The sequence below is a fragment of the Acipenser ruthenus genome, chromosome 24 (genome assembly GCF_902713425.1).
Source record: "Acipenser ruthenus chromosome 24, fAciRut3.2 maternal haplotype, whole genome shotgun sequence".
NCBI classification, from domain to species: domain Eukaryota; kingdom Metazoa; phylum Chordata; class Actinopteri; order Acipenseriformes; family Acipenseridae; genus Acipenser; species Acipenser ruthenus.
In genome coordinates, this window is record NC_081212.1 from 18121304 (window position 1) to 18146441 (window position 25138).

Below are 25138 nucleotides of genomic sequence, written 5' to 3' on the forward strand. Positions count from 1 at the left end.
CGCAATATTGGCACAGGTCTTAATAACAGCAGGGACTGTACAAAAAAAACTATCTATATGGTAATAGATCTTGTTAACATGAAAACACTTTCCAAAAACAAATTCATCATTACTGTGTTGTACATGAACAGTATAGTAGACTGTACTGATTAATACAGTATTTTAATGAACACTATTCATGCAATAGCTATTGCTATATCTCAAGTTCCGTAGCAAAAGCCGCAATGTGCTATCAACACTAGGTTATTATATATTATTTTGTCAGGTTGTTGGTTAACTCTTGTAGTCAACTCCACTTATTTTCACAATAAATAAAGGTTTCCACTTTATACAAAAAATACACGCTTTCTAGTACCTTACATCAGGTATTTGAGAGGACTATTGTTGATCAATACCTTTGTTTTTGTTTTATTTGAGCCACAAGCGTTGTATTTGGCCCATGGAAACCAGGTGTGTCAATCACAGTCCTGGAGTTCCATTCCACTCCAGGCTGTTTAACAGATACAATGATATAAAGAACTATTTCAGGCTCTGGGTTTAGAACAGGGATCCACCCCTGCCGTAGACAAATAGACTTTTCTGATCAGATTGAGGCTTAACACCTGTGTTCTAAAGCCGATTCTGTTCATTTTGCTTTTCAGACACGATGACCTGAAAGAAATGCTGGACAGTAACAAGGACTCTCTGAAGCTGGAGGCTATGAAGAGGATTGTCGCTGTAAGTGTATTGTTACCAGTTACATCAACTGAAAGCTGGTTGAGGGTAAACACACATTCAAACATTACAGCTGCATTAACTACACCCAGTTACACTGTATTTACCATTTACTAACATGTTCTACAGCGGCCCCATCGTCACTGCTGAGTTGACAGAATGTAATCTACATGCACTTAGCACACAATTCTGGGATTGAGTGGCTAGATCTCCATACATGTATTTAACACAGTTATTTCCACAGTCCTATCACATTGCTGAACGTATTACAATAAGTATAGTGTAACCACAGTGTATTAATGTACCTGTATGAAGTTTCTGTCTTTCATCTAGCAGATTTCCCCACAGTAAAGGTACAGTATGTTTTTCTAAACACTACTTTTTTTTACATTGCTTTAAAATACATAGAATCTAACACATTATTGCCAAAAAGCAAGTAAGACACTTCATTGTTTTAGTGGGTAAATATAGTGTGTTACAGTACAGTCCATTCACACCAGACAGAACTCCAGGAAAGAGGTTGATACGTGTTCCGCTAGTGCAGGCTTGAATGAATGTGTCCTTGCCAGTCTAAGTGAAATTAAACACCAGGAACCGATATGTAAAAGTAATTGATACATACTGTGAATACTAAAATGAAAACCTAGCATTGGACTAAATGCAATTGTTTAAAAAAAAACGTGTAATATCTCACTGCACGGACGTTATTTAATTGAGGTATTTATATTAGGAGAAGCATTTTTTTAATGGGAAGCATTTTGGTATTCAATGATACAGAGTGAATATTCAAGCTGTCCTGCTTTCATTCAAATCCAACCACAGAATGACTGTACAGCGCTCATGTGGTCCTGAGAGTATCAGATCCATCCATCGTCTATATGTCGCATTTCCAGTTTTGCATATATCTTATTCTCTACTATTCTGTACATACTGTTGTCATGGTCCTCATCACACTGATAGCTCCGATATTGCTTTACAGCCGTGGTGGGGACGTATGATACTGACAGAGCAGTTGTATTATTAATTGTACAGAGTTAAAGAGCACCTTGCTATACGGGAGGACTCAATTAGCTTTAACACCTTTAGTACCCCCAAAGAGCAGCCCTGTTCTTGCTGTTGCCTCGTGTCGAATGTGTGGTTAAGTTTTGGCTGATACTGAAGTGGGCGTCATGATGTATGCTTTGGAAGGACATGACATGCTGTGTGTTGTGTGCAGCTAGGCTTCATGCACCCTCCCTTTTTCTTTTAATGTGTTTTAATAAAAAAAAACAAGATAAAGAATCACTACCATAATATGAAAAGCAAATAACAAAACAAAGTTTAATGATATGTGACAATCGGCACAGACAAAACACAGAAGGGTTTTAGACACTGAGTCTGCAGCTAGAACAGTAACTATAGTAACTGTGTGTATTATATTGCAGCCCTCTGTGTGACAGGTAGCTTTCATTTACATCTGCATAGTGTATGGACTGGATTCTCAGCTATTTACTACTGTTTTAAAATTGTGATTGTTTTCCTTGCAGAATAATTATGCTAATAAATAGCACTTTTTTATTTATTATTTACTGTCAGTAAACAGTAATCGTTAGAATAGAGATTCGGTTAACAGTGAGGGAAATATTGGAATTGAAAGTTATGTCAGTATATGAAGTAATATAAAAAAGGTACAAAATTCATTGTGTCGACTAGAAGTCTTTCTCAATGATAGTCAAATGTTTGTCAAAGAATGGAGCTATGGCCAAAAGTTTTGCATCACCCTGTAGATTTAACACATTTTGCTTCATTTTGCTGTATAATGTTTTGTTAACATATTGAATTACACACCGCTTTGTAGTTTTCCACATACTTAACGAAAAACTGACAATTCAAAATTGTGATATTTAGAAATCTGACATGAAATACTATCATGGCTCATTTTTTGATTACATTACGTTAAATAAATAAAAATATGTCTTCGAGGGATCGCAGTGTATGCAGATCGAGCTCCTTTTTGCAACAATGCTGGCTTTCTGTTCCCACAATACACCACTCATTTCAATCAGCGTGCCAGCATTGGCCAGGTTTCTATGCAGCTTAGAAAGTCGCCACTCTCTCTCCGCAGTCATTATTTATGTGATGTGTGAAGAAAATATCAAAGCAATTGGGATTGTGTTGAAAAATATAAAGTAATGTGTTTCTTGTAAACACTGCAGGGGGTTCTGTAACACTTTTAGCAGAAAAATGGTTAGAAACAGAATGCATGCGTCATGAAAAATAATAACCTTATCATGCTTTATGAATTTTTTTATTGACTGTTACTTATTCATGTTCATGAGCGGGGATCTATATAAAAACACTATATTGATCTATCTAGTGCTTAGTTTACCATCCACCTTTTTTAGTACTTGTTCTAGCATAAGGCTCACAAATAATGCATGTTTCTCCCATTTGTATGTGGATATATAAGACTGACCCAATAGCATTAGCTGGGATAGATCTAAGAGATGATGAACTAGGCAGTCAGTTTGATTTGTAACTGTGCTGTAACTGGTTTTAATTCCCCAGCCAGGAAGATTCACATTTAATCCAGAACGGCTGGCCTGGAGAATCTCCACTGGAGTCTCCAGGCTTTGTATAATTTCTTCTGAAAAGACAAGAACACGGGGTCAAAGTACTTGCCCAGCATGTCAAGCCAGTCAGGGCATGAGTAAGAATTCAAACCCAGGATCTGTTGGCTTTTAGTCCTTTAACCAACCACCAATAATTTGTTATTGTCTGTCGAAATAGAAATAGATTAAAAAAAGAATCTCCCCTCAAGGCCCTGGAGGGCCATTCCACTACAAGCTTAACGGGTAAAATGAACTACTTCACGGTAGGGTTGGAGGTTTACTTGGTTCAATTAAACAATTTAGGACAGGGTTGGAACAAAGACCAGGAGTGGAAGAGCCAACTTTGGACACCCCTGGTTTACAGTAAAGTTCTCAAAATCCCCTTGTGCTTATAATCCTAGTGTAATACTCAGCAGCTTCATTAACAGAGCATTTGTTTCATTTAACTGTTGTTCAGACAAGCTTACAGCCCACTTACATTTTGTACTTCTCAAAAACAGATCACTGGCAATGATATTTAGGTCTTCATCTGTTTTAATATCCCAAGCACGGGTATATATAGTGTGGGATACCTTTTTGTTATTTCACTTCACTGGTATAACATGAGTTGGATAATATGAGGATTAATCCTTAGGAGGATGTCCTTACATAAACCGCTCTTCCCTACGGGGCTCGTGTCTTATTGGGAAGGCAAATAAAAACCATTACCTTGAACGATCAGTCAGTATCCTCTACAGATACTTTCAAATATGAAATATGAGTGGCATAAATACAGATTTAATTAATATACAAGTAACCATTTGCTGAAGTTTAGTTACATGTTGATAAACAGTCAATAGATAAGCCATGCATGTGTGTATCTATCATTAGACTGCCATTTGACCCCATATTTCATGTTTGTTGAGTGTTTTTTTGAGACTTAGTTTACTGTAGCTTTGCTGTTTTGCTAGTACTTTCCCTCTTACCCAATCCCAGTTTGAGTAGGTTAGAGTGGAATCAGATATTTGTATTTCAGAGTGTGATGTAAAAAGTAAAAATCTTAAGGCATGTTTTATATCATTTGTATTTTCCTAATATTTTTTTTCTTAGATGTTTAATATCATGTCATTTGTGATCTCTGTGGTTTTCTGTCATTGCTGCTTAGACTATTATTTGTCATGCTTACCAGCAAAAAGCTAGGTGGGGAAGCTTGTTTATTGTGAGGAAGTTAGATAGGGAAGGATATGAGCATTGCACTGTGTCCATAGGGGAAGCAATGTGTCCTTATTGTACTGAAGCCTGTGTAAATGTTCAGTAAATTATAAACGGTAAAGTAAATGATCCTTCAAAGTTGGTTCTCACAATGTTTAATTTACTGCTTTCAAAAATAGTCCAGATGCTTGCCCAGGAGGGGTCCCTGAGTGGCTCACCTGGCAGAAGCGCAGCCGTGTGGTGCGCAGGGTGAGTCGTACAGCGCAGGTTCACGTCCTGACTGTGCGAAGTAGGCCGGTCTTCGCTGGGGACTCTGAAGGGAGCGTCGCATTGGCCTAGGCGCTCCTGTGGGTTAGGGAGTTAAAACCGGCAGGGACTGTTTCTCCTCATCGCTCTGCAGCGAACCCTGCTGGCCAGGCGCCCAGTAAGCTCAGAGCGGACTGGCCTTTGTCCTCCAGAGGTCGGTAGCTCGCTGACATCCACTCTAGAGTCCCTGGGTGTAAAAGGAAGCTGGCTTGGTCGTGGAATCAGAGGACGCCCACTGAGTCTTCGGGTCTGCTGAACCACGTGGGGAATTGGTGCGGTGAGGAGAAAAGCGTTTGGGCATTCCAAATTTGGAGAAAATCGGGGTGGAAATTATAATTGGAAACACAAAATAAAAAAAATAAAAAAAATAAATAAACTTGCCCAGGATGCCACAGCCAGTCAGTGTATGAATCTTGTGTACATCTTAGTGCTATAACATTGACGAGAGCCTCACTTTCAGTCTCTTTGGCCTTCCCCGAAGCATGGCCTTGAAACCCAGTTGCTATGGGAAGGTTTTTTTTTTTTCCTAACCACAGTTGCAGCTTTAATAGAACAGATGTAAGTGAAAGAGAATGCACAGGCAGGTGTTAAATATTCATAAGTGGTGTCAGTGTCAGCATGGAAGGGCTGAATGAAGTGCTAAATTATTGATGACAAAAAAAAACTGGAGAACCTGATTCATTTTCCATTTGTAAACCAATGAGCGATAGAAACCGGAGCACTAAACCAGCGTGGACTTCATTTTGCAACTTCAATCGCTATGGCTACCACACCCAGCCATACATCAATATTACCCAAGACAAAGGTGTTTCTCCAGGACAGGTATGGCTGGTGTGTGCACATTGAATAGTTATTATTATCATTGTTAGTGGGCTTCAGAAACCAGAAGAGTGTATATTTATTACACGTCAAAGACAAAGAGAATTGAAGCCAGAGGAATAAAACAAGGAATTATGTTATGTAAATCAAGTGTTACCCGAAAAGCAGTGTTATACAGTATCATGTCGCTATAGTATAAAGAATTATATTTTATTTCAGATACAGTACTACCATCTCATACAATCACACCTATTTAATATCACTTCAGTTAATGTCACCTTATGATTATTATCACCATATTGAAATGCCCTGCCAAGAACATCATATTATTATTAATTTCTTAGGAGACGCCCTTATCCAGGGTGACTTACAATTGTTACAAGATATCACATTATTTTTACATATAATTACCCATTTATACAGTTGGTTTTTTTTACTGGAGCAATCTAGGTAAAGTACCTTGCTCAAGGGTACAGCAGCAGTGTTCCCTACCTGGGATTGAACCCACGACCCTCTGGTCAAGAGTCCAGAGACCAATGCACAACATATACACTAATAAGGTGACAGGTGATGTCTCGTTTTTTTTAGTTTTGGTCCATTTATGAAAGTGTTCCTCTTATTAATATTTTCATATCTTTGTTTCTTAGATGATTGCCAGAGGAAAGAATGCTTCAGACCTGTTTCCAGCAGTTGTCAAGAATGTGGCCTGTAAAAACATTGAGGTGGGTAAAGTGTCAATATCTCGGTCATTGACTTGACCCTCCACTGTCATTTTAATGTTCTTATTTGCACAGATCTACTGTAGACCTGGTACTAGGGAAGTTAGCTTTTAAAAGTTGAACAAAATTGTAACTAGTTACAGTTACACAGAATTACTTCTTTGGAGATCCAGCTATCAAACCTATTGGTTCCCTCCTCTGATGCCATTTTCTGGCAAGGTGATGTACATTTCCTGATTTCCATGTTATGCAGGAGCATTTTTAATGTAACTAACAGTAACTCTGTTATTTTTTCACTTAAAATGAAATACGTTACCTCATTTAGTTACCTCTCTGAAAAAGTAACAGTTACAGTTACAAGTTACTGAAAAATGTAATCAGTAATGTGTTACATGTAATTTGTTACTACCCAACACTTTGTAGACCCTAAACTTGTTTAATTCACAGGAGTGTATTCACAGACAACATTTATTTTCATAGTCAAATCACCACGGTTACTCCAGATAAGGGAGACCCGTCTACACAGCTCTCAGTACCTTTCCGTGACACCGTGTAATAATTTTTTTTTTTTTTTTGATTCCTGGGTAGTAAGTGTTATTTCCTAATTGCTTATGCCTCAAAAGTATAGAAAATGGCTATTATTCCCCACAAACTTTGCTTTTGTGACCAGGACAGTGATATTTTGAAATTTACCTATTTTCCAGAACATTCCAGATAGATTCAGTGCTGAGTAAACTTCTAGAACTTTCTAGAACTTTCCAGTAATATAAATAGTAGTATAAATACAGGGGCCTTAAGCCCACCAGTTCAGTTTAGTTCCAGCTGCCTAAGTGGATACATATCTGCATTTTTCTGAGATGGCATCAAGGTCATAGGAGACTTCAAAATGGTGGCATTCCTGATGGGTCTCCAAGGCGGTTTTACCAAGTTTCCCTGCTATCTTTGCCTTTGGGACAGCAGGGACACCAAGGCGCACTACCACAGGCGGGACTGGCCACAGCGGACCGAGTTCTCTGTGGGGAGGAACAACGTCAAGTGGGAGCCACTGGTGGACCCCCGGAAGGTGCTGATGCCACCACTCACATCAAATTGGGCCTTATGAAACAATTTGTCAGAGCTCTAGATAAGGAGTCGGCAGCCTTCAAGTACCTTCAAGACTTCTTCCCTAAGCTGTCTGAGGCAAAGGTCAAAGCTGGTGTCTTCGTCGGACCACAGATAAAGAAGATCCTGGCGTGCAATGAATTCCCCAAGAAGCTCACTAGTAAGGAGAAAGCGGCTTGGAACAGCTTTGTCGCAGTGGTTCGGGGCTTCCTGGGCAATCACAAGGCCGAAAACTATGTGGAGCTGGTTGAGACTCTGGTGAAGAACTACGGCACAATGGGCTGTAGGATGTCCCTCAAAGTCCATATCCTTGATGCTCATCTTGATAAATGGGGGCTGATTCGTGAAAGTGATTTACAGTATAATCGTAAATCTCGAAAAACTACTCACTTCTAAATCTTTTGTAGTCATTTTTGTATTACTTTAGTATAAATACATGTTAATTTGGATTCATATTTTTTTCTGACTTTATGTGAACGAAAAGACACAAATTCGCCTGTTTTCTCAATGGAAATAGGTAAATTTCAAAATATCACTGTCCTGGTCACAAAAGCAAAGTTTGTGGGGAATAATAGCCATTTTCTATACTTTTGAGGCATAAGCAATTAGGAAATAACACTTACTACCCAGGAACAAAAATTGTGTTACATACAGTGTCATCAGTCATGGGCGTCCGCGAAATTAATTCTAGGGGGGGGGGGGGGGTCAAGGTGTTTAAAACTTGTCAGGGTACTGTGGTTTTGTAACACATAATAATTATTACACTTCTAAGCCTCATTTACATTTACAACCCAGACTTAAGCCGGGATAGGTCTGGATGGAAGCAGAGATCCTTCTCATTTTCAGGTAGCGTTTACATTTGTCTATCTTTATTTAATTCAAGAGCACAGACTGTGCTGCACAGTAAGGGGAATTTAAGAATACACGTTAGCTACTGTCTCCACATCTATAGAATTATTTTAACCACTTATTTAAAGCCAGGAACCTCCTGGTTCCAAACCTTTTCTTTAACCACTAGACCACACAGCCTCCACAAAATATAACTATGAACAGAAAATAAAAAACTGCTGTAAAAACATTTTCAACTGAAGTGGTCTGCACCATCACACGTAAAAATAGCAAGAAAAAGATATTCACAGTTGGGCATTCACATTGTAAGAAATTTGATTTAATACACTTCAAGCAAATGCATTTAAAATTAGGTGATTTAAATGCAATGCACAAAAAATAACTTTGGTAAAGTTACAGAAAGTACAACATGAATACATATACATTTACCTTTGTATATGTTGCCCTTTGTGAAAGAAAGAATGCTTTAAGCTGCTTGCAGACCTATAGAAGAAGAATAAACACCTGTACAAAATAGCCCCTCTTATTAATGCATTATGTCATAATAGTTTTTGTAAATGCACTTTAGAGCTAGAGCAATCTGATTTTCAAGAAAAAACACCACCAGTGTTCACAAAAATCCTAGTTTTTTGTTGTATAATTTTTTTTTTTAAATCCCATATACTATCTGCTGTCAAATTTAAAAGATTAATTTACTATTTCACATCGAGAATAACATCTGTGCATTATAAACTGGGAGATGCTAGACGTTTCTACACCAAACTTCCTGAAAAGCTGTGTGCTGTGAACTCTTGAGAGCTTGCATTGTTTAAGACTCCTGCAGAACTACATATCTGAGAGTAGCCTGACATTTCACCATTTTACATTTACAGAAATTCGCTATAAATACAGTGTTTTTTAAATAGCAAATGTTAATATTTTTGTATTGCCAGTAAAAGCACCATCTTTGGGCCATCCCCTTCCTACCCTAAAAATTTCAGGCTAAAACTCTAAACTTTCTCAGTGCTACTCCGGTTGTCTGAATGTGTGAGTTCTTTAACATCGCACTGACTTTCTGTTCCTGTAGTCTGCACTACTGAACGCAATAGAATCCCTGGACAGTCTGCCCAGCCTTTGAGCAGGACAGCCAGCTTGGTATCTTTTTGATCAGCTTGGTATGCTTTCCAATAGCTTTCAAAAACATTATTTCATCACCCGAATAGATGACTCCTCTGTACTACTGTGTACACTGTTTGATTGAATAGACTCCATTAAGTTTGACAAAGCTGGGGTGGTGCAAATATGACCCAGAAATTACTGTGTTGACATTGACGATATATGATCTCTTATAGTCCTGTCTAAGCACTGAATTTTGGAATGCACGGTACAAATGTGACTAGCCTTCTCTTTTTGGACAGGTGAAGAAGCTGGTGTACGTGTACCTGGTCCGGTATGCAGAGGAACAGCAAGACCTGGCGCTGCTTTCCATCTCCACCTTCCAGAGGGGGTTAAAGGTGAGCGGCTACACATTAACAAGCTTTAAGGGCTAATCTGGTACCTGGTCTGCAACACCCAGGGTTACCATTTCACTCCACATTCACTAGAACAGTTGGACAGTTCAGGCTTTTCAACTCACACCCCAGTGCATTGTGGTAAATGTAGTCCTGCTGTGAAAGGTACATGAGACAGGTAAAAAGTACTAGAATGCATTGCGATGCGAGTTGAAAAGCCTGAACTGTCCCAAACTGTCCTAGTGTACATGGAGTTGTATGGTAACCCTAGAAATACCCATTTGGCTTTTAGCACCATGCTATGTCAAGAGCAGCTGTAAAGGCAGTAGGATCCTGTTCGGCTCCCCAGCAAATCCTGTGATGCAATGATTTTCATTTCTGGTTCTCAGTGCCAAGAAGTGGCCTTGGAGAGAGTCCAGCTAAATCTTTACGATTCATCACAAACGAACCCCATTCATGACACCAACGGTACTAGTTTCTACTATCTGTACGGTTGGCTTGGACACCTGTTTGAAAGAATCACATCTTCACTTCTACTTGTGCTCCCTCATCCATAAACGTTAGCTATCATTGCCATTTAAACATCAGTGTGCATGGTTTTTCCATATGGCTTTAGACATTTATACTGTTCATTGTTGTTTTCCTGGTGTAAATGAAATAAAGTGTCATTAGTTTTTTTTTTGTTTTGCAGGACCCCAACCAGCTGATCCGGGCCAGTGCTCTGCGAGTTCTCTCCAGTATCAGGGTCACCATCATCGTTCCCATCATGATGCTGGCCATCAAGGAAGCAGCGTCCGACATGTCCCCCTACGTTCGCAAGACAGCCGCCCATGCCATCCCCAAACTCTACAGGTAAGCAGCCAGCAGGCCTCAGAAACAGCATGCCAGTGCGGATCACTTCACAGCTGCTCCAACCACAACAGCAAGGCCATGTGTGCCCAGGAGCACAGCGTTGTTTACCAGCTAGATAAAAACAAAAGATGCTGTCTCTGCAGTTAAACGCTGTTAAATCTTCACAGCAGCTGTCTCATTGGATTACCACAGTGCTTAAGGAGGCATCCAGTTTTCAAATGTTCCTTCCCTGCTTGTTGAAATAACAAAGAGCTAAGCAGAGATGGGGCTGGTCATTACTTGAAAAGAAGGTCTCCAAAGAGTGTTGACTGCTGCCGTGTATGGAATGGTGGCTCAATCTAAAGAACCTTTTTGTTATTGGCCAACCAGTGCCCCAGCATGGTGTCAGTATAGTGGGTTCGGTACCATGGGAGGTGCAGTCTGATGAGACATTAACATGGTAACTAGAGCTGACCTTTAACCTTTTGGAACTCAGATTGACTGGTATTGAGATATAAAAAGCTGCATCATTTTTTTTTTATTTGTTAGTTTGGACCCAGATCAGAAGGACCAGTTGATTGAAGTTATTGAGAAACTCTTGGCAGACAAAACAACGGTAAGGCACTGTTTTCCTATAGAAAAGGCAGTGGTGGCTGAAAATATTATATAGATACAAACACTGGTAAAAAGAAAGCTGAGGGGAGATCCAACAAGACTCAGTGAAGCAAATGCCGGGATATTTAAAACTGTGGTGTTGTCTGTTGAAAAAGTCATCTGTTTGGAACATTTTTGAACCCTAGTTTCATGTGTGCCTGTCTTATTGTCTGTATCTCACATGTTGACATATATATATATATATATATATATATATATATATATATATATATATATATATATATATATATATATTTTTGCAGTTTTCCCATGCTTTTCACATGGTTATATTTTTTAACCCTGATTTGCCATGTGTATTTATATGCTTTACTGTGCATTGCTGTTCTTTACAATGCTTGCCTATGCTTTACCATTTTTCATTGTGCTTTATTACGCTTTGCTATGCATTTGCTGTGGGACACTTTTCTAAGGGTGGTTTTGAGTGTGAATGCCTTGAAATGAATGCTGTGCTCTCCAAATCCTCTCTAAATCTCTCAGCTGGTGGCGGGCAGTGTTGTGATGGCGTTCGAGGAGGTCTGCCCAGAGCGGATCGATCTCATTCACAAGAACTACCGCAAGCTGTGTAACCTGCTCATCGACGTGGAGGAGTGGGGCCAGGTGGTGATCATCAACATGCTGACCCGCTACGCCAGGACCCAGTTCCTCAACCCCAACCACAACGTGAGTGCGGCGCTGCCTCACACCTCAGCACCCTTCCAGGATGAATAGCCAGAAATCAGGGCCTCACGTAAAAGGACAAGAGTCTCTATTTAAAAAATATAACAACTAATGAAGGGATCTGTCAAGGCCCTAACCCCGGTGTAATAACCCCGCTTTGCCTTTAGGAGTCGCTGCTGGAGGAGAGTGCAGAGAAGGCGTTCTACGGCTCTGATGAGGAGGAGACGGAGGAGAAGGATGAGAAGGAGGAGGTGGCTGCCCTGGCCAAGAGGAAGCCCTATGTGATGGACCCTGACCATCGGCTGCTCCTGCGCAACACCAAACCCCTGCTGCAGAGCAGGAACGCAGCGGTGAGTACAGAGGAGCTGCACAGAGAGGGGAGAGGGCCTCTGCCAGTCTCATTCCTGAAAGGAAAATAACTGTGTAAAACACTGTAGTGTTTAAAACAAACTTACTGCACTGCAGCTGCTGGACTGATCCATGTTTACTTGTGTTTTATATTTCTGATTATTTCCAATTAAAGAGAATGGTGGCAAGATTTCACTTGTCATATAATAAACTGTTATTAATGAGGAGCTGAAAGTTAGGGTTGGATCAATGGTTCAGGTAATAAAACTAAATACTATTACATTTCTTGATAATATCCTATAACAATTGGTTTGATTTATATTGTTTCCATACCAATACCCTTTGGTCATGTAGAATGATTACTTTATAATCAAAATACACATTTGTCCTAGGGTTTCCCGTAAGACTAGGTTACAGGTTAGATGAGATAATAAAATATGTTAGCTAGCAGTAAACTGTAATTAACAGCACTCAAAATGTATTTCATCTTACAGTTAGAGTGAAGTACAATGTTTATTGGTGCATCACAAACTGCAAAATTCTAATGCTGATTTGTAGTAAAGCTGTTTGAATCTCTCCCTTGTGCATTCAGTTTACTCCTCGTTTCATTGCAGGTGTGAAGCTGTTTGAATCTCTCCCTTGTGCATTCAGTTTACTCCTCGTTTCATTGCAGGTGTGAAGCTGTTTGAATCTCTCCCTTGTGCATTCAGTTTACTCCTCGTTTCATTGCAGGTGTGAAGCTGTTTGAATCTCTCCCTTGTGCATTCAGTTTACTCCTCGTTTCATTGCAGGTGTGAAGCTGTTTGAATCTCTCCCTTGTGCATTCAGTTTACTCCTCGTTTCATTGCAGGTGTGAAGCTGTTTGAATCTCTCTGCATTCAGTTTACTCCTCGTTTCATTGCAGGTGTGAAGCTGTTTGAATCTTTCCCTTGTGCATTCACTTTACTCCTCGTTTCATTGCAGGTGTGAAGCTGTTTGAATCTCTCCCTTGTGCATTCAGTTTACTCCTCGTTTCATTGCAGGTGTGAAGCTGTTTGAATCTCTCTGCATTCAGTTTACTCCTCGTTTCATTGCAGGTGTGAAGCTGTTTGAATCTCTCCCTTGTGCATTCAGTTTACTCCTCGTTTCATTGCAGGTGTGAAGCTGTTTGAATCTCTCCCTTGTGCATTCAGTTTACTCCTCGTTTCATTGCAGGTGGTGATGGCGGTCGCTCAGCTTTACTTCCACCTGGCTCCAAAGGCTGAGGTCGGTGTGATCGCTAAAGCCCAGGTGCGCCTGATGAGGAGCCACAGGTAGGGGGCGCCATTCCCTTTGTATAACGCAACAAACAAAAAATGAGGACACGTTTCTTTTGTAAATGGACTGTCCCAGATTATAAATCAAATTCACTGAAGATTTCACACAACGTGACTCGCCTGCAATGCAGTTCAAGTCTACCAATGTTCAAACCAAACCATGAAAAAATATCTGTGGCAGGTTGCATACATCTATTCCATCCCATCTATGGATATGTAGCCTACACGATTAAAACCCTGTAGCTCCAAATTCAGAGTATTTCACTTTGAAAGAGGAATTTGTTTGTGTAATTAATATCCCCCTGGAAGAAACTAGACAGCCCCAAGTGACATGAAGATTGTACAGTTGTTTTTGCATCTATAGTTTATCTGCTCTTAATTATTATTATTATTATTATTTATTTCTTAGCAGACGCCCTTATCCAGGGCGACTTACAATCGCAAGCAAATACAAATACATTCAAGTGTTACAATATAAGTCATACAATAAGAACAAGAAATACAATAATTCTCAAGTGTGACAAACCACAATTCAATAATACAGCAGATAATAGTGAAAGTTACATCAGGATATGATTAAATAGTGATAGTTACATCAGGATATGATTAAGTACAAAATACTACAGATTAAACACTTGGCAGATTACAATATTCTGAGGTACAGGATTAAATGCAGTAAAATAGGGGGCAGATAAGAGCAAAATAAAGCATATTTAAATGAAGGGTGATAGTGTCCCAGGATACAACAGAGGAGTTCTACAGGTGCTGTTTGAAGAGGTGAGTCTTAAGGAGGCGCCGGAATGTGGTCAGGGACTGGGCAGTCCTGACATCTGTAGGAAGGTCGTTCCACCACTGCGGAGCAAGGGTGGAGAAGGAGCGGGCTCGGGAGGCAGGGGAGCGTAGCGGAGGTAGAGCCAGTCTTCTAGTGCAGGCGGAGCGGAGAGGTCGAGTGGGGGTGTAGGGAGAGATGAGGGTCTGGAGGTAGCTGGGTGCAGTCTGATCAAGGCATCTGTTGGCTAGTACAAGAGTCTTGAACTGGATGTGAGCGGTGATCGGGAGCCAGTGGAGCGAGCGGAGTAGTGGAGTAGCGTGGGCGAAGCGAGGTAGAGAGAACACCAGGCGAGCAGCAGAGTTCTGGATGAGCTGGAGCGGACGGGTGGCGGACGCAGGGAGGCCAGCCAGGAGGGAGTTGCAGTAGTCTAGGCGGGAGCATAGCACATAGCACTGTGTATTAATGATGTCTAATACTGCGACTTGTAGGGGAAGCACAGAATAGTCGACTAATCCAAGAGAAAAGCCACAGTCTACCTCAAAAAGTGGCAGGGACCAATCACACGTCACGTAATTGTGAAGTGTGAGGTTTCAGATGGATGGAAGTACAGTTGTATTGCAAACCATTAACATATAAATGACATTTTAGGACACTAATAAATAGCTTTGAAAAATTCAAGCAGTTTTAAAACACAGTGTGCAGACAGCAAAGTGTCACAAAACAGTACGTTCACGAATAAAGCACCAGACTTTATCAAATACATTTATTAGTCTTTTTATTTTTTAAGTGGCAACTAGTCTACCTATTTTTACCTGTTGAAATCAAATTCAATGTCAAATTAATAGTTGTTCTACACCTAGCGGATTCTAATAGTCTAGGTTATCCCCTGCTAGTAGCATTTTGACTAATAATTTAGCATAGGACAAAAAAGTTGAACACATTTCTTTTAAAAAATTGCCTGTGCAGAAAAACACATTTAAAAGAGATCCATTCAATCTGAAAGGAGGCCAGCAGCCCATGTTACCAATTAAATGTCCCCCTGAACCATGTAACGGATGGGGCTCGCAATTAATGGAGCACCGCAGTGGGGTTATTAATAGTCTGCACACGCTAGTGATGAAGTTTAAATGCGCAACTTGGGCTCATTACATGGGAAGGAACTCATTCAGTCATTGATCTGATACAGGAAATTAGTGCTCATCAAATATCAAATTATAAATGTGCTTTTGACAGATGACTGCATTAACTAGCAATGCTTAAATGCAACAAACTAGACTGCAGCAGAACCGACAGGGCTATCAGCTGGTGTGTGCTGGTCAGGGCTGGCAGTGTGCAGGTTTTCAGCTGGTCATACTGGTTCAGGAAACCTATTACTGGTTGTGGAGCTGGGTAAGTTGGTTCAAGAGAAAAGGTCCATTAAAATGTACCTCACACTGTCGTCAAACTGTCTTTACACCTAAATGGGGCCTATTTGCAGTATATCTGGTCTAGGATTGTATGTGCATGATGGGAGCTCTAACAATCTCTTAAAAAGGCTGTTTTAATGTAAAGTTTTGTTTTTTTCTCCACAGTGAGGTCCAGTATGTTGTTCTTCAGAACGTGGCGACCATGTCTATCAAGCGCAGGGTGAGTTTATAGATAGTATTCTACATTGCTGTTTGCACATACACTGTACAAGGTGTTCAATACCTAGACACATCTGTAGCAACATCTCTGGGATTGAACACAAAGAAAGAGTTTGAAAGTGGTAAGAGATAATATTATACAGGCTTCTTATTTATTAAAATAAGTGGTACAGAGGATTTAGCAATTGCATAGAACAATATGCTTTTATTATTTTACAGAACCTATCAGAATAATTACAAACATATTCAAATGTAGCTACTTCAAATATTCAGAATTTCTAAGTAAAAACAAAGTCAAATAGACAAAGTGAGACTGCTAAAACCTCTTCCCATAGTTCCTCCGTTCACAGTTGGAGCCTCGCTTTCATAATAATTTGAACAGTACATCCAATAAACATGGAATGTTTGAAGTGTTTTTAGTATAGTTTCTTTGGGTGCAACGTTTCTTGGGATAGCTGGTGATTTTGTGAGTGCAGAAGTTGGCAACACTGGATAAAACCCCAGATTCTACTCAGTGTTCCCACAGACTGTAGACACACCCAGGGCTGCACAGTGTAGAACAGGAGCTTCTGCTGGAAGCTGCTCAAGCAGAGTCTCTCATCTCCGAGGAAAGAGTGCTTTCAGTGGAGGGTCCTCTTCACACACTGGTGTAGTGGCACTCTTAACCCCCAGTAAGTGCTATTAACTGCCACTGCTGGTACATTATACATCCTCATGTCGTGAGAAGGAGGAGGAAAACTGGGGTCACATAATAGTTGTCTGTGTATTGGCTAGAAATTTTATGGGAGTTTGAATGGGTGTGATTGTGGGTTCCCGAGTGGTCGGAGTATACGTATCCCGGGCTTGAGAAGAAAGCAGATCAATAAAGCAAGTGTTCTTCTTTTCCAGGGAATGTTTGAGCCATACCTGAAGAGCTTTTACATCCGGTCTACAGACCCTACCCAGATCAAAGTGCTCAAGGTACAGCTCTCATGTCTCCTTGCTCGTACGCAGCATTGTTAGGCAACAGCTGTCCTGCTTCATCTGTGTTAACTTGTCCTTCTTTGTTTGCAGTTGGAGGTTTTGACCAACCTGGCGAACGAAACTAACATCTCCACCATCCTAAGGGAATTTCAGGTGAACTTGTATCTGGAAATATAATCCCAGTACTGATTTCTTAAATATTTATAAACTGAAGAACCTGAGTGATCTTCATTGATTTCTGAACCATGCCTAACGTCAAAGTGCATCTGGTACTCCAGGGTGTAACTGTTAACCTGTCCCCCTACAACACTGCCCCTTGTGGATTTAAGAAATGGCACAGTATTTCTTGCATTCACAGACTGCTGAACAGGAGTTTAGGGTGACCATACGACTACATGTTCAATAGGACATCACAATGCATTCTGGTACTTATAGCCCTGCTTATCTTAATGTAAAGAGGCAGGTACCTGAATGAATGCAGTTCAAATCCTTAAAGTAATTACAGCTAACAAAGTAGTTCCATACATTTTCTCTGCCATGCACTGCCATTCATTGTGTAGGTCTCAAATGTGCAATTTTGAAACAAACACATGCTTTAGCAAACATGTCTCTTATAATAATTGTCTTTCCACAGACCTACATTAAGAGCATGGACAAGGACTTTGTCGCCGCTTCCATCCAAGCCATCGGTCGCTGTGCCACCAACATCGGAGAGGTGCGGGACACCTGCCTGAATGGACTGGTGCAGCTGCTCTCCAACCGGGACGGTCAGTGTTACAGACAGCGCCACCTACTGATTCTACCAGCACCTCTCCGCTGCTGGAAAAAGAAAGTTAGGCTTAAGCAGCAATGCAGAATCGCAGTTACCACATAATACGATGCTGTACTGGAGATACTTCCTAGGAGAATAGCTTTACGTATGATATGCTTATATGCGGGATAAGTGCGGATACTTGTATTCAGGAGAATTTTAGAAAAAAAACTTGAAGAGAAAGAAAAAATCTGATTAGAAGGCTTTATAGAAGTCTTCCTACAAACAGCGCTCTGAAATCTCTTTAGGGAAAACAATGACAGTCTCTAAACTACAGTAGTTTTTCTATTTCTTTCAGAGCTGGTGGTTGCAGAGTCGGTGGTGGTGATTAAGAAGCTGCTGCAGATGCAGCCCGCTCAGCACAGTGACATCATCAAGCACATGGCTAAACTCACTGACAACATCCAGGTACTGAGTGGTACCTTTTACAGTAGTTGCTGTATGCCAGCCAGCTGTCACTGGCCATCACCAGGCAAATTAGTTTGAAAGATGGTTCTGCTTGTAATATTGGATACACTTCAAAATACAGGTACATGACTACACTGTACTTATTGTTTTTGTTACATTATATAATAATTACAACAGATCATCTGGAAAAAACCTTGTTAAATACATGTTAATATATGGAGTTCCATTCAGAACTGTGTGCTAAGTGCATGTTGTAAGTATTAGTAAATTGAATCTACAGTGTACAGCATTCAAATACAGGTGCATTGATGTTTTTTATGTACCTGTGAGTGCTTCATATAGCTTATTTGTTGTTGGTATGGTCCTTTCCAAAATACGTATTTTCCTGATTAAGGCAATAAGTTAATTACATTTCCACCACCAGGTTCCTATGGCCCGAGCCAGCATCCTGTGGCTCATAGGGGAATACTGCGAACACGTTCCCAAGATCGCCCCTGACGTGCTGAGGAAGATGGCAAAGTCCTTCACCAACGAGGAAGACATCGTCAAGCTGCAGATCATCAACCTGGCTGCCAAGCTGTACCTGACCAACTCCAAACAGGTAACAGACAGCACACTGCTTTACAGGCTGGGCTGAGATAGTGAACTGCAGAGCTGGACTGTAATGATGTTTCACTGTAATCACGATCATGTTAGGTTTTTAGTTGTGACTTTCTCTATAGTTTATAATACTCTTAACCCTTTCATGCATGGCGACTTCATGCAGGGATGGATACAAAAAACTCTTATTTAGTATTTATATGGGGACATATGGAAGACGCAAATGCATGATGACCTCATGTGCGGATGCCATAGAAAGCAATGGGGAAAAAAATGAAAGATTTTCAGTGAAAAATAGATTTTTAAAAAAAACTACTTTTTCCAGCTATTTTCAATATTTTATGCACGTTGACTTGGGTAGGGTCTGTAGACCGTATGTAAAACTGCTTCGTTTTTTAGTTTTTTAAATTAAAGCCATACCACTCCTCTCTTTATTATTATTATTATTATTATTATTATTATTATTATTATTATTATTATTATTATTATTATTATTATTTATTTCTTAGCAGACGCCCTTATCCAGGGCGACTTACAATCGTAAGCAAATACATTTCAAGTGTTACAGTACAAGTAATACAATAAGAGCAAAATGTTACGACTGCGTGGCAAAAGAACCAACTAAACTGTGTGGAAACCAATCAATAGCAAATCAACTTCTAATCAATTTAACCACTCACATGGTACTAATCACACACTAACTCAGCTAATTCAAACACCACCTTACATTGTTACCAAATGTAGTTAGTTTAAAATTACTTGAAGCAGGAACTTACCTATCTGCCTCGTTCCCTGGTTGCCTGAAGACTGATGACTATTCGATACCCACCCTTAAATTAGGTTCCACCTCACTTTGCAAGGGAACTGGCACAGCTGCTAACTGCTCTGGAGACAATAGTTTCACACACTTCAATGGGATCACACTGATCTGTGTGGAGACCAATCCAAATGCAAACTACTCTATTCAAGTTAATTAAACTACCCTCCCTGATACAATTTACAAATTGCAAATCAACCTTTTACTCAAATAACCACACTACCTGGGATAAAATCACACACACACACTCCTCCCTAAATAGAAACACCAAATGATAATGATACTAAAATAGTTAATTCAAAAATTACTAGGAGCAGGATCAATTACCTATCTTGCCTCAGACGCTGGTTACCTGTAGACTCCCAAAGCTAGACTCCCGGCTCTCACTGTCAATGGGGTCTGATGTGAAGTCACTGTGCCCAGTTTAATTCCAGCGCACCCTCCCCAGCATCTCTTCCTTGCCTAACATGAAGAGAGAGAAATCAAACATCTCGATTGTAGTGGTGCTGATCCTTTTTGACTGTCAGAAACATGATTGTTGGCAACTAATTATTGATAATAATATTTCATTACAATAAATAATCAAGACTAGACAAGTTCATGGTAATATCACAACAATCAATTATAATTATAACTCTAAAACACACAACGTCACTGCTTTACATGGCTTGATCTTGATACCTCTGTTTGCAGAGACAAATAATGAGTAATAGATGAAGATAAAATGTTTAATGTGGAGCTGGGGGGCTGCACTGAATATCCAGGCAAAGCAAGTGCCCGGTCTCAGAACATTAACCTGTTTAAGGAATTTGTTTTAATTCACATATAAAATAACGGGGGATTTTATCATATTTATTATCATTTAAAAGGCTGCTTTGCTCTGCTGTTGTGAAAAAAAACAACTTTCACTTAGTGATGTGCATGGCTTTAACTGATTTATATAAGAACATTATTATTACAAAAACATGAGTGATATTAAAACAACTGTGTATGTCATTTTAGAGTTTTGCATATTTCTAGCGGACTGATTGTCTAGATGAAACTTGCTAAGGTCCTTCTGGTATTAATGTAGTATCATCCTTGTCCATCGGCATTGCAGAAATGGTCACTGTTTTGGTGTAAAATAAAGAACAAGTGTTTTATTAAATCCTGAGTTTATATTTAAAGAGGATGTGATTAGCTATTCAGTCCTACCCTAGTTATTCTGTTTCAAGGCTAGTGACATCATCATTTTGACTGCCAGTGTATATCTAGTGAAGCACTTGTTCCATTTGTATCGGTACACACTTTAGTACAAGATATTGAGAGAATATATGAAGGCATCTATCCCTCTCATAGTGCTCAGGTTTTTCATGTTCCTGACGGCTCTAATTTTGTTTTTCCCCTCCAGACCAAACTCTTGACCCAGTATGTTCTCAACCTGGCCAAGTACGACCAGAACTATGACATCAGAGACCGAGCGCGCTTCATCCGGCAGCTGATCGTCCCCACAGAGAAGAGCGGGGTCCTCAGCAAGTACGCCAAGAAGCTCTTTCTGGCCCTGAAGCCAGCGCCTGTCTTTGAGTCACCCTTTAAAGGTACAGGAGACCAATCTTAAAACATGCAACTCTAAAATGCCTTGATTTGTTCACAAGCAGTATTCCAATCTTTAAGACTAAGACATTAGGACTTCTCTGTTTAAAGATGGTATGGGTATGAAATGCCATAGTTATCTTAACATTTGTATTAGCTTTGTATAACATGTTCAGTGAACACCTCCTGGAAGAGTGCTGCAGGGGGACAGGTTAGTGATTACAGTGGTGTGCAAGCTGAACAGGCTTCAGCTGTCCACGGCTAGCCACCGAAATCAGAAGAGCGTTTCAGTGCTTACCAGGCCAACCTCGGAAATTCTTGCCATGCGTCAAAGGTCACTGGGGGATTGTGGGATAGTATTGTGTTTTAAAGAAATGGGCGGTAACACTGTGTTTAGAACAAAGTAGTCCGATCAATGGAAGCTGAAATTGAAAGAACCTTCAATGCTATTTTCATTATGGCACTACATACAATTTTAGACAGCCTATTCATTTTTTCTTTTAGCTTCTTTAAGTTTATGTGTTCTCTTTGCATTATTGAAAAGGGGTTTGCCTTTTTTTTCTTTGAAATGTAAAGCCATACAGGCATTAAAATAAAGAAATAGAGAAAAATGTTGTGTCATTAAATTACTTTTTTATCTCACCTAAGCTGAGTTTATTCTTCTCTGTTTCACGCTGAAGACCGGGACCACTTCCAGCTCGGCTCACTCTCCCACCTACTGAACGCCAAGGCCACCGGCTACCAAGAGCTGCCCGCCTGGCCAGGCATGGCCCCCGACCCATCAGTGCGCAACGTGGAGGTGAAGGAAGCTGTGCGTGCTGTGGAATCAGTAATAGATAGTGATAAGGACTGCCCAGGCTATTCAATAGGAATACAGCGCACTAGTCGCCTCAGCTACCAACAAACGCTTTGGTTGGTACAATGTCAAGACCATCAGTGGGCAAAATTCTGATTGTTCTGGGTTCTGGGTTCAAGTAGTAAGTGACATGGGTTTCAAACTAGCCCCCAGTGGACTTGAGTCCATAAAACCACCAAACAGTTTGGCACAATTCTGTTTGTGAGGCACTGCACTGAATGGCTTTGAGGGCTGAGATGTGCTTGCTTGCAGAACACCGTGTCTGACGGTGCCATTGTCCCTCACTTCAAATATTCACCCCCCAAAAAATCCCAGTTTGTTGGTGCATTAAAATAGTGTACAGACCTGTGTTGGATTTGAACCCAGGAGTCCAGAGTTCCACCAGCTGAGCTTTCAGGTCAGTTGGTGTTCCGCATGCCCCCCCCCCTTCCCATTCAATCACCTTCACTTCACAAACCCCACAAATGGAATCTTTTGGAAGTAAAAAGTCTTTATTATTTCACCCATATAAAATAATTCTATAGGAATGTCAAAAAACACTTTCCCATAATATACAATATACTATAATATAGTATATAGTATAGGAAATGTTCTTTTTTATATGGGGAAACCACTCATAAAATTAAATAAGTCCCAAACTTTCATTACTATCTTTATCGCTGAGGTTTTGTCCCTGTAGCCACTCAATTCAATTCAGTATGTTTTGTGATACTGGTTTCTCTTTTGTAAGCACTGTTTCCAGACACACTCTATAGACAATGGCTGGTCATTGGAGAACCCAAATGCTTCTTTCCAGACCCGAGCAGAACCAGTAGCACATACAGCATTGCCATCAATGACAGCGCAGTGCATTAGAAGTGCATGTCATCCATGGATCTATACTGACTCTATACTGACTGGTACTGCAATGGATTACCAGTGTATTTTATGCTACAATTGGTATGTAAATTGAAAATTGTGATTTAGTGTCTTATCATTGTAGCAAAGGATAAGTTTGGAGGTGTCCTGAGCAAAGACTCCTGGAAACACACTTATGAAAAGGGAAGTTAAAATAAGGAACTGTAAAATGTAATGTGTGTTTTTACATATATAAAAGTCTCCATAGTTTAGAATGTCATGTTTGGTGAAGTTTCCTGTACCATTCTAACCATATGGAGCACTGCACCTGTAAGTGATTAGCGGCTAAGTAAGCACATTTACTAGCATTGATCTGATTGGGTTTCTTTCTACCCCGGCCCACAGCTAGACGAAGTGATCTCGCCGAGCGAGGGACGGATCGGCTTGTTAGGAGACTGGCGAGAGGTGCCTCTGAGTGCTGGGTGCTGTGCAGTGTGCTTTTCTGTCTAGTTACTGCTGTCCACGCTAGTGTAGGGAAAAGGAAGGGCTCGCATTTCAATTCACACAGGGGATGGCAAATACACCAGTTATTTAATATTAGAAACTATTCATAGGAAAGCTTATCCAGACCAGTTCAGTAAAGTGTACATTACAATTCTCAATATCACTTGTTGAGTGTGTTCTAGATATTGTATAGGGTGCTTCTTGATGCAAGCTGATACTGTACATCGCCCTTGTACTATAGTTAAATAAGTTAATCATAGTTAAATAAGAATGAAACAGTATAGCTACTCTATAGCCTGCTGTATTAATGTCATTCATACAAAACTCGTTTCAGCTATTCAATGACACACATCCAACTCAGACTGTAAATACACCCTCGACCGTGCAGTTATAGTTCTAAATGTGTAATTATACCAATACCTGATATACTGCAGCCCTGAATGAAACCTTTGTCACAAGTAGATGTAACTCAGGCAAGCCTTGTTTCTCATTACTGAAGTTCCATAACTGAGACTGTTTACTAATGCTGTCCGTGTGTAAATATTCCCTCGGTAACCAGGTGTTGCGACTTGATTATTCCATATGTACTCAACTGATATTCAAACATTCACCAGCCTGTGCCCAGATCTTGTAAAACATGCTTTGAATATAGAATTCATGCAGTAAGCTGCACACTTTGTATAATGGCAGGATCCCAATTCTGTGTAATGGGTACTTTTCTATGTTCTAGTCTCCTGATTTAATGTCGTGCATCTTTCTTTGAATGCAGTGCTGTTCACTATGAGTGTCTCAAGAGCCACTCTTCATTATGGAATAGAAACACTCTTAAATGATTTCAATAACAGCCCTGTTTAGATCATTAAACTAGAGGCCTTTGTCTACCAAGGTTAGGAAGGAGACAAGAATGTTTAATAACAAGTGCATGGGAAACTCTTGTGTCTTAACATTTGTAATACATTAGGGAGGGTCATTTTTATTGTTGTCTCTCTGTCGTCGTAATCGAGGAATTTCATAAGCATTTCCATTCATTTTTACAGCCGATGGAAGTGAGGCGCAGTGGTCAGGTGACTTGCCAAAGGTCACACAGTTAGTCAGTCAGTGTCTGAGGGGAGGTTTGGCGAATGTAGATAGCAGCACACCAGAAAAATGATTTGATTGTTAAACTACAGTAGTTAATGACTGGTGTTATTTTACTTGACATTTGGATCCTTGAAAGTGTTGTTCGTTCCCGCCCCCCAGGTTCCTGAATGGACCAAGTGCAGCAGCCGTGAGAAGCGCAAGGAGAAAGTGGAGAAGCCATTCTACTCTGATTCTGAGGGAGAGTCTGGACCCACTGAATCTGCAGACAGCGGTAACCATCACTGACCCCCTGTTGCAAACTGTGGATGACACAGCATTTGTAAACAACATGTTTGGGTGTTCCAAAGCAAAACTATATACCAGAAATCAATAGGCTGCCACTCTTTAACTCTACATTAATCCACGGTTTTACAAAAAATCTGGTTTCTTTTTTACATCATTAAAATAGTCTTATACCGAAAAAATGGCTTTAGATATACATATGAGTATGTTAGATGAGTTTATAATCTGCAGTTTTGAGTAGAGCTCTCATTCCTGTACTACTGTCTCCAATGGTAAATCAATCATTGGATTGTATTTTATTATAAGCAGTGAATTTCAGTGCTGAGTGCTGGGGGCTGAGTGCTGGGTTGGGGGTGAGTGCTGGGCTGGAGGCTGGGGGCTGAGTGCTGGGCTGGGGGCTGGGGACTGAGTGCTGTGTTTGTGAT

At 40.3% G+C, this 25138-nt stretch overlaps 1 protein-coding gene across 8 annotated transcripts in view; it reads left to right on the plus strand.

The window, feature by feature from the left end:
* LOC117429198 (AP-3 complex subunit beta-2-like) overlaps positions 1–25138 on the plus strand; it is a 68485-nt gene that overhangs the window by 31256 nt on the left and 12091 nt on the right. For 5 of the 8 annotated variants that reach the window (XM_058998493.1, XM_058998494.1, XM_034048455.3 and 2 more), the window contains 17 exons: positions 642–717; positions 6269–6343; positions 9688–9783; positions 10472–10632; positions 11161–11227; positions 11764–11946; positions 12111–12293; positions 13486–13583; positions 15930–15984; positions 16872–16943; positions 17037–17099; positions 17581–17713; positions 18056–18165; positions 18590–18766; positions 20973–21159; positions 21835–21965; positions 24591–24702. In XM_058998493.1, the coding sequence (XP_058854476.1) occupies positions 642–717; positions 6269–6343; positions 9688–9783; positions 10472–10632; positions 11161–11227; positions 11764–11946; positions 12111–12293; positions 13486–13583; positions 15930–15984; positions 16872–16943; positions 17037–17099; positions 17581–17713; positions 18056–18165; positions 18590–18766; positions 20973–21159; positions 21835–21965; positions 24591–24702 (1979 nt within the window). The remainder of the gene's footprint in view (positions 1–641; positions 718–6268; positions 6344–9687; positions 9784–10471; positions 10633–11160; positions 11228–11763; positions 11947–12110; positions 12294–13485; positions 13584–15929; positions 15985–16871; positions 16944–17036; positions 17100–17580; positions 17714–18055; positions 18166–18589; positions 18767–20972; positions 21160–21834; positions 21966–24590; positions 24703–25138) is intronic. The other 3 variants (XM_058998495.1, XM_034048456.3, XM_058998492.1) reach the window with 1 other exon arrangement.